General features: G+C 42.0%; 1 protein-coding gene across 1 annotated transcript; it reads left to right on the top strand.

The window, feature by feature from the left end:
• On the top strand, positions 1–2,660 carry hmx4 (H6 family homeobox 4). Its single transcript, XM_043698633.1, has 2 exons — positions 1–389; positions 768–2,660. Exons 1-2 carry the CDS (start codon positions 182–184, stop codon positions 1,310–1,312), a joined length of 753 nt encoding a protein of 250 aa, XP_043554568.1. The 5' UTR covers positions 1–181; the 3' UTR covers positions 1,313–2,660.
• The last annotated feature ends 7,486 nt before the right edge of the window (positions 2,661–10,146 follow it).

Below are 10,146 nucleotides of genomic sequence, written 5' to 3' on the forward strand. Positions count from 1 at the left end.
GCAGAGTGAATAACTTTGGGGGGGAAAGCAGGGAGCTGGGCTCTGAGAGGGGCAGGAATGGTGCTGGCGGGACCGGGATCATTGCACAGAGCTTCCGGACAGTTCACTGAGACGGTTCACCGTCTGAGTGCCTGAAGTGGCCGGCGCGGGGGGGAGGGGGGGGGGGGGGGGGAGCGGCGGGATGATGGACAAGGAAGAGGGCTTCCAGTGTCAGCCTCTGTCCCTGACATTTACCATCGACAGCATTCTGAAAGCCAGCCCCAGGTGCAAAGAGCTCAGGCACGACCGTGCGAAGCAGCAAGTCACGCCGGCGTTAGAATTCAAATCACGGCATGAAACGGCCAGGGCGGATGTGAGACAGGGCAAGGACCGCAGGAAAACGGGTCAAGGTATTGTCAGCGTTAGGCAGATGCTGCACCGGTGCCGCGGGAGTATTGTTGTCTGTTCATTTGAGTCCCTGTTTGCCAGCCGTCGGTTATTAAACAATGCAGTTATGAAGAGGACTCGCAGAAGTTAAATTCAGTTGGAAGGTTTAAATGCATGCATTGACAGGACAGTGTTATTTTTCAATGGTAGGTTAGCAATGAGCAAGATGTCTGATTTAGCCTTTGCATGTCACAGTTCGAGAGGCCCAGGGTTTGCAATCTCCATCCTTTCACGGTTTATTTATCCAGCGGTTATGCAATAACGTGCCACACATAGTTTTGCAAATGCTCACACAGTAATAGAGCGAGGGAAAACTGACTTTGCTGGGTTTTCTGATGCAGAGACCATGAACGGCGGCTATCTAACCTCCTCCTCCTCGCTCGAATTCACCACGGACGCAAACCATTCCGTCAAAAGCCCGGAATCTTACGAATCGTTCGAAACGGCGGATCACAGCGACGATTCCGGCCGAGTCAAACCCAACAAGAAAGCCAAAGCGCTCGCCAAAAAGAAGACGCGCACGATATTTTCCAAGAGCCAGATCTTCCAGCTCGAGTCGACGTTTGACATGAAGCGGTACTTGAGCAGCGCCGAGCGCGCTTGCCTGGCGAACTCTCTCCAGCTCACCGAGACCCAGGTGAAGATCTGGTTTCAGAACCGCAGGAATAAACTAAAAAGGCAACTGTCCGCTGAATTGGAGGTCACAAGCACCCCCGAACCTGCCCCCAAGATAGTCCAGATGCCAGCAATGTACAAAGAGAGCAGCTTTCTGCGAAGATGTTTGTTACCAGTGTCTTTCCCTGTTCTGTATCCCGGGAGCAGCACGCCTTATCTTTGTCTCCCTGACGCCCGCAAATATGTCCATGTCCTGGACGCGGACCTATAATCGCTTCCAGCAGCGCTTAACTGTATCTGAGGAACTTTTAGTGGTGGCTTAGTCACTGTTTATACTGTTTAACTGGGGATATATATATATGGTATGTAATTTGTCGAAGGCCTTTTTCTTTTCCTTTACGCTTCACTGCCTCTTTCCTATCTGATTCTTAACTGGAAATTATCCACTCGACGCTCATCTTTTAGATCTCTCTCGACTTGAATTTGTTCTGAGGCTTTCCAATTCTGAATGACATTTTACATTCAGTAAAACAATTGACATTTTTTTTTAGCACCGCTGAATTAATTCAACCACTGTACAGTGTTTTGATGGATTTGCTCACAATGCAGTGCCCAGTTATAATGTGCAATCTTCATTTGTATTCGGAACTCTTCACACACGCTGTGAAGAGTTTGCGGAGAGAGGTTGAGGAGGATGTGGATATTTACTGTACAGCTGATGGATTAGTAGCACACAATAAGATGTTATACCTTAATCCAGAATTACTCACCATTCCCACCATTGTCTAGGATTGTCCACCTCGACCCATATTTATGTTTTTAAAGGCAGTGTGAGCTGCTAATATAAAAGCAACGCACTGCTCGCTCCTAGAAATGCTGTTTGGATTTTGTTAAGAGTAGGGCACTCACACGACCTGGCTTTGATGTGCGATCGAAAATAAATTTACGGCCTCTTTATTTTTCTGTTCTTTGTTTTTTTTTGTCTGTTCATCTGCGAATCTCACAATTTTTTTGCTCAGCATTCTTTTTCTCCGATTTGATCTTTCCCACTGCTTTTCAAAAGTCATGCACGCTACTTGCTGTTTTGGTGACAACTTAAACACGCACACATACGAACACACACACATACGAACACACACACGCGTGCATGCTGGAAATACATTTAACTGGAGGTGTCAATGACCAGAGTTTCACCCCCTATGCCCGCCCTCTCCGACTCGTAGTGAATGGGATTAGTTGGCCCGCTATTTCTTCTCTGGGGTCACACAGTTTAAAAAGAAAATAAATTGGAGCTCCCAACGTGCGAAATTCCGAAGGTAGACCTTTTTTTTAAAAAATACCTTCTTCCTGGGACCTGGCATTTACATTGTTTTTTGTTTTAACTGAATTCATCATTGCCAATTTGTTTCCAGCCTGGGTATTTGTCTAGTTAACACTGCGTGTAGTCCATTAGATCAGTGATAATCCAATTTGTTTGGTGGGAATGCTTGCAAATCTGGTACGGCATCGGTTTCATTGATAAAACCCGAACGGCACGTTAATATTTGTACATCTTTATATGTAACAGGTTCGATATTCAATGTGAACATTAAAACTAAAATGCAGTTTGTTGCTCCGAAGCTTGCATGTTACAAATTACTCATGTGCAGAGCCGCATTTGAATGTAAAGGGATTATTCCATAACACGTCTGATAGGCAGTGACGAGATAGGGCCACTCTGGAATTAATTCACGCTTCGTATGCCTCTCTCCCACCCCGCTTAGAACTGCCACCTTCATTAAAGCAGTATTTCTTGCTAAATTGGAGATAAATTAGCCATCCGTTCAGGAATAAAGAACACATGGATATAAAGTCAACCATTAGTTGTTTTGAATTTACACTTAAGCTCGATTTTAATAAAATCTGCCAGTTTCTGGCATTTACTTGAATTGAGTGTGTACATATGGTGTTGGCAGGGTGGGATGGTGCCCAGAATCCATTTTACAAGAGTAGTCCAGCTATCATTCAGTATTAATTTGGTAAGATACAGAGTACACCGGAACGAAATTAGGATACTTGTGGCCAGAATTTACCCAGATTAATCCTACGCTGTTTCAGGGTCGCAAACATTTCATTAAACATGTTTTTCAGAGCTTAGTGCCAGCACGTAAAATAGACCAACTATCTCGCAAATCTCGCAACTATCTCAAAACTGCAGGCAAAATTAAATTGGTAGATGGAAATAAATTTGTTACATTTCCAGTGATAAATGAATAACTCATTGACACGCACATGTATTACTTTCTATTTAGATTTTAAAACGGTGTCCACCGAACTGTTCATTGTAACACATGGTGTATACTTTCATGTTAACCCATTCCAGTCAGAAGACGTGCGAGTAACAATTGGCCTGGAAGATGTCACACGCATGTTACAGCTACATTTGAATGAATGAGCCTGTTTGCGATCATGGCAAACCACGCAATAATTGCACTTATTTCCTTATCCGTCCCCTCCTATGTTCTCTGCTTCTTAAAAATACAGACGGCCAGAGTACAACGAGATTGCAGGCACGGTCCCACCGCGCCACGCTCGCTGAAGCGGTGCTGTTGTTTAATATTTGTCGTCCTCACTTGCCAGTATTGTTATTCCGGACAAACCGCATATTATCCAACAGAGAGATAATTTTCATAGCCAGAATTGGCAGATTTTTTTCAACGAAATGACGATGCCTCTGAGTTGATGTAAACCTGAGCAAAATGATGTCGATTTCAGATGTAATTAATGCAGCAGCTAGGAGATTTATTGGTTCACAATATCCTGTGTACAATCAACTCTGGCACGGATTGTGCCTCTCGTTATGTAATTTGGAGTAAGGGAGGATTTTATTACGGAGGATGGGGGGTAGGGGATTTGTTCTCTAGGCCGAACTAGAACAGAGATATGCCGCCCTAATAAAGCTAAATGACAGCCCAGGTATTGTATTGTACCGTGTACAGTTGTACAGTTTCTCGCAATCATGATGCTTGAACTTTATAAGTCGATTTCTTATCTTACTTGAAACAGCTACCATTCTACTGCTCGTAATCTTGTTATTGTTTATAATTGTATGGTCCAACCATACGCTAGGTATTCTTTGCATGTATAAGTATTTAAGGGGAAGCTGGACAATTGATGTACAGTACTGTTACTATTGGATATTAAACGATTTGGAATCCTAAATAAGCATTGACGCTAACCTGACTTTTCTGATGGGGATAATATCAACGGCGCATCTTCTGGGGGAACCCGTTACATTTCTAGCCGTTTGTTGTGGTCTTGTGTTTTGGAGGCAAAGCGGTTAAAACTGAAACATTCTCCCTCGCGGATTAAAGTTCTTCATTCAGTGTTAAATACTGGCGATTTCTAGAGAAAGCTGAGCAGAGGTTGGAAACATAAAATACAATGGCAATGGAAAAGTGGTGCTGGCAATGACTTTAATTCAGACTGCTCGCTATTTAAATGTTAAGGGTGGGAAGTGGAAATTACTGCGCACACATTATACAGTTCCGTTATACCGTGTAGAAGTTGTTAGCACCCCGGGATATAATTGATAATTGATTTCCTTTTCATTAGCGGGATGGGATATTTTAACAAAGATTTAGACACAACTGCAGCTCCAGCATCAAGGCTGCGTGTCTATACAGTGTGGCTGGGTCTGAGGTGAGGGAACTGTTCAGTTGTTTGGTCGGCATGACAATATGTCAAATATAACTCAAGGGGGAAAACACAAGGGATTTATTACACGTAGAAAACGTCTCCATTGATTTTGAAATTGCAGGCTATTTTAAAATAATAAAACATAATAAACTCAAGGAAGGACCGAACGAGGCCCCACTGGTAAAGACGACAACCCAAAAATACAATTGCACAATGGTTGGTAATATTAATTCCTGGTTCTGTACGTACATTCCAATATGCCACCCCAGTTGCGTAGTAAACTGACAGTGGAACTACACAGTGTCCACATCAGCACAAGTAAGCCAAAACAAGAAGACGCTGAGCTCATCATGTGATAGCACATTGGAATAACCTTTGACCTTTCCTATCACAACAGAGGACAGTGGCCTTTGACATGGAGAGTGAATTGACTGAAGCTGAAGTTGGATTAGGCGATTATAACTGGAGCGAGCCAACAAAAAATCCTGCTCGATTTTGTTGGACATTTAATAATCTCTAAAGCACGTCACCAATAATTTCCTTCTTTTGCTAACAACGTAACTTAGGTACATGCGGCGAGGAATGCCTTAGCACAAACTAATTACTTCTCCAAATCACCATTATTTACAGACTTGGATAAAACGCGGATATATCTGAATCATTGGTAATATGACTCATTTCAAATATTTTGCCAGTACATTTTATTTTATACTTAAACGGCATGCCGTCTAAATAGCTGCATGCCCTCACATACTTACAAGTTGAATCGCCGTTATTAAATGTTACACTGTGCAACAGTAGCATATCTGAGATAAAATGATTGCCAGTACTAGAACTTACAATTAACACCAAAAGAAGGAAACAGTGGCCGAGAGGGATTGGTGTCGCGCACCGCTGACTCAAGCTTCACAGTTTGTTCAGTTTCCCTTGTGCCATCACCCGTTCATGGGCAGTTCGACGATGGGTAACCGCCAAGTTATATCAACAATATATAAACAAAGTAAACGTAATTATTTGAAACATACCGTGCAAATGCAGGAAATATGGCTTCTCACAGCATGAAATGTACTTCAATTGCAACATTTCCAACCAGTTACTTAGTCTGCCACTTCGGAAAAGCAGCGTGCAAAATGGTTTATTTCTCAGTTTGAGGCAAATTGTAAGCCTGTTTTTGTTTGCTGCATTATTTGAAGTGAAGTGCACAATGGTCTTATCTGTTTTATGATCTCAGCTGGGCAGATAGAATGATGGAAATGTATGTACGTGGATCTATGCCATACAGTGGTAAGAAAGGTGTTTGCAGAGTCGACTTGACTCCAAAGGAAAATGGCTGGTGACAGGGATGGTTAGATTCCCAATGGTGGGCGCATAAAATAGATCTCTTGGCTTCGAGGTCGTCGTTTGACATTTGCTATTTGACCTGCCAGGTCGATTTTTTTCTGTGGAAAAAATAGAATGATAGGCCAAACATTTACCTCAGGATTATCCCCATTCACGTTTATGCATGTGCCTCTACGTGCAGGGTGTCCTGGGTTTCCTGGTTGATGGAAGCTTGCTCATTCTCTGAGCTGGTGAGCAGCATTTTCTCTCTCCCTCTCTCTGTATTTGTGTGTTGACTGACCATCAACATTATCCTGATGAATACCCCGGGGTTGCGAAACAGCCTGCCACGTACATTTCTTTGTGGGATTTGTGAGGCAAAAAGGAAACCGATCTATTTGGACGCCCCAGCTGTTGAGTTGAAAGAGTTTTCAGCAGAGAGCCGGTCAGAATTAGTGCACACCCGAAAAGAAGCAATCTTACCATTGATTCTGCGACAGCCTTGTTTTTGATATCTTAGGTTACTTAAGTCAATATTACACCCAATCTCACCCAAACTGTTAACATCGCTTGAAAAGTTTGAAACACAGTGATCTGCATTTCGGGTTCGTGTGTGGAAATCCGGAGACCGGAAATCAGGCAACTGGCGAGCCGGCGAACCCATTGTAATGTTCGTTTCTCCCGTCAACTACAGGAATCAAGCTCACGCTTTAGATTAATGGTACATTGCAATTATTTCGAAAAGAGTGTTTACATCATTTTGTTTTCAATTAAACATGAATGAAAACAAGGACAACACTGCAACTATCGTATGGTCAATAATAAAACGTAAAAAAAATTACAATGAATCAATGGATCAGATCAATATCTATTGAGCAATGCATAAATCATACCCTTTCAAAACATTAAGCATAGACACTTTTAACTTAAGAAGAATAGCTGACAGTTTTTCTTTTGGTCTGCACTCACTCATATGGGTATGGTTTTCTGTGGGTGTTTTATCGAGTTCAAGGCGCTATATAAATAAAGGTTGCTATTGAGCTTTTGGTTAAATAGTGTTAATCGTACTCCAGTAACTGGCAAAGAGTTGCAACTGAAAAGTGACTCCATTCACCAAAATAAAGGAGAAAATAGCTTGCCTTGTAGTTGGGTCACTAGCACGTGGAAATAGACCACTTCAGTTGCAATAGATTAAAATAAGCAGATAGTTCTGCTAATAAAATCGCCAAATTCTTCACTTAGTCTAAAATATACCACACAAAGAATTCTATTCTCTCCACGTTTCCAAATTTCCGGAGTGTCCATTAGATTACAGTTCTATTACGTTCTGTTTGTGATTAGCTTATCTTTATAGCGAAATAATGCATTTCCTCTTTACATTAGCTACTTAAGCGGGTAGATCTTGAAGTTATTTTCGCTCAGTCACACACATCCGTAAATCGAATGCCTGAACAACTGATTTTTCAGATGAAGGGGACCCGGTTTTATTCCCGTAATTTACTTAGATTTATATAAAACGCGATTAAACAAACAGCCATTTATATGGACTCTTTCTCCTTACAATAACTTTCGAAACGTCTAAGTAAGCTGTACAGAATTCTAGGACTGCATCTGCAACACACTGGAAACGTAGACTTTGTTTTATCAGACACAATGTTGGTTCTTAACCAATATGAAACTGTCAAATCTCAGTTATATATTTTAGTTGCAAGATGTTTAATTAAAATCTATTCTTAATAGTACGTGATTGAGCTTTCTAACAGCACGGGTATAGCAAGAAATAACTAGGAAATCTATCTCATCATATTTGTCTACGTTCCATCTTCAAAGAATTCGAACAATTTTCATTGTGCGTTTTCATATCACTCTCTGCTGATGTATATTATCCGTATTAAATAGTTTCTTCATTCACAAATTACATTTATCACGATTGCTCTTAAACGCCAAAAGTGTAATTTTGAACTTTCTTCAATCATCACCATTTTGCAAAGATAAAGAGGCGAACCGAAGGCAGTTGGTCCAGTGCTAACAGTGGCTGATGAGGGTTATGTTAATGTGTATGGGCTGCTGTGAATAGGTCTTTGCATTTTCCCTTCAAGAAAAATTGCAATGCTAATTGGTCTGGATCCAATCGGAAACCTTCGCACAGCTTTGCAGTTCTTTGCAGAGCTTTGCACACTCCGAAGGCAGTTCTGCGGGAGCGCATTGAATTGTTCATGCTTTTTTATCTGCTCGAAATCATGGGAGGCTGAGAGGGCTCAGTCACAGTTTTAATTCTGAGCAAGTTATCGAAACAAGCAAGAAGGTTGTGACACCCAGAATCCAGCGTTTGACGGAACACCTACGTGTTCTACCGACGTTCAGAACGATTGAGATATTTTTAATTTTGTACTGGGAGATTTCGTGCATAATCAAACTGGAAATAGCACAAAGCATGGCGAGATATTTAACGCGGTGATTTTGATAGCTAGTTAAAATTCACACACCATCAGGTTATAGTCCCAACAGGTTTATTTGGAAGCCTGTTGGACTGTATCCTGCTGTTGTGTGAATGTTAACTTTGCACACCCCAGTCCAACACCAGCGCCTCCAAATCATTTTGAAGCCTGACACTGTTAAACTTGGGACTAAACCCAACTCATTGTAGTAAAATGTGTATTTTGCTGAGTGATCCGCCGTGATTTCATTTAATCTGGTGAAGTGAACCATAACATTAAATTTCACCATAGGGTCCAAATCTTGAAATTATCTGAGCTGGGTACTCCCTCACAGGGGCAACACAGAAACAATTCGCAGCACATGCCCAGAAAACATACCGTCTCAATGTATGGCGTGATCCTTGGTTACATAGTTATCAATCGAGTTTCTAACAAGAATTGTTTTTCGTGATATCTAATACGCAAAAGTACTGTTCTCACAGCTAGAATAGGTGGGAACAAATACAACAATGTTTTTAATTGAATCCTTTATGTAGTGATTACAATATTAAGCTACTGAAGAATTTGACAAGATCTATTCACTTGAACGTCAAAACCTGATTTGTTTTTTTTGCCACATTCAATAAGCCCCGCCAAACAAAAACTATCGGCGGGGTTAAGACACGACCTTGGGCACGACCTCATGCTACTGGTCTCTTTTTGTGATGTCAGGGTCGAATCGGCACCAACTGTGCTGTTGCTTCCTTGGGGAACCTGGCCCACCCGACCGTGAGGACCAGCGCTATTAAAAGGCAGCCTGCGCTTGTGAAGGGAGAGAGATCTATTATGGCAGGAAGAAGTGCTGTCATTGGGGAACGCAGCTGATTCAAAACCTGGGAAACATTGGAGAATGGCAAAATATAACATGATAGGCCGAAGGGGTTATTTATGTCCTGTAAAATTCTATCGCTCTATGAGAATGAGCCCAACGTTTTTATTTTTGGCACTGCAATGGATGTTTTTGTTGGGAGAGGTGGATGGTTATAAGATTCCTTTAGTCAGAGGAGCAGTGAGGTCTTTCAGAATGATGCAATACTTTCAGCATGTATGTTTATTTGTAATTTATATAATTTATCTCGTGAATGCTGTGTGCTCACAGGTAACTAAACTTTGCCTTTTTGACATCTTTGTTTTTGAAGTATGTACAATGGTCACCCTTGGTTGCCTTATTTTCGAGTGTCCCTAGCATCTTGTCGTTACCAATTTTACTTCCCTCAGGTTCCCACCCCATCCCAATAGCACTAGTTAGATTAGATTACTTACAGTGTGGGAACAGGCCCTTTGGCCCAACAAGCCCACACCGACGACCAACCCACCCAGACCCATTCCCCGACACCTAGCACTACGGGCAATTTAGCATGGTCAATTTCCCTAACCTGCACATTTTTAGACTGTGGGAGGAAACCAGAGCACCCAGAGGAAACCCACTCAGACACGGGGAGAATGTGCAAACTCCACACAGACAGTTGTCTAAGGTGGGAATTGAGCCCAGGTCTCTAGGACTATGAGGCAGCAGTGCTAACCACTGAGCCACTGTGCCACACCTGTCTCAGTACTGTTAAAGTATTACATATCCAGCTCCTCCAGGTCCCACTTGCTGCAGAACTTGTCTCAATTCCTTAGAAATTTG

This window comes from Chiloscyllium plagiosum, chromosome 1, assembly GCF_004010195.1.
Source record: "Chiloscyllium plagiosum isolate BGI_BamShark_2017 chromosome 1, ASM401019v2, whole genome shotgun sequence".
NCBI classification, from domain to species: Eukaryota; Metazoa; Chordata; class Chondrichthyes; order Orectolobiformes; family Hemiscylliidae; genus Chiloscyllium; species Chiloscyllium plagiosum.

Excerpts from the sequence above, each read along its gene's own strand:
- hmx4 (XM_043698633.1), top strand. The coding sequence starts at position 182 with ATGATGGACAAGGAAGAGGGCTTCCAGTGTCAGCCTCTGTCCCTGACA. Across the intron at positions 390-767 it reads CCGCAGGAAAACGGGTCAAG|AGACCATGAACGGCGGCTAT; the intron begins GTATTGTCAGCG and ends TTTCTGATGCAG.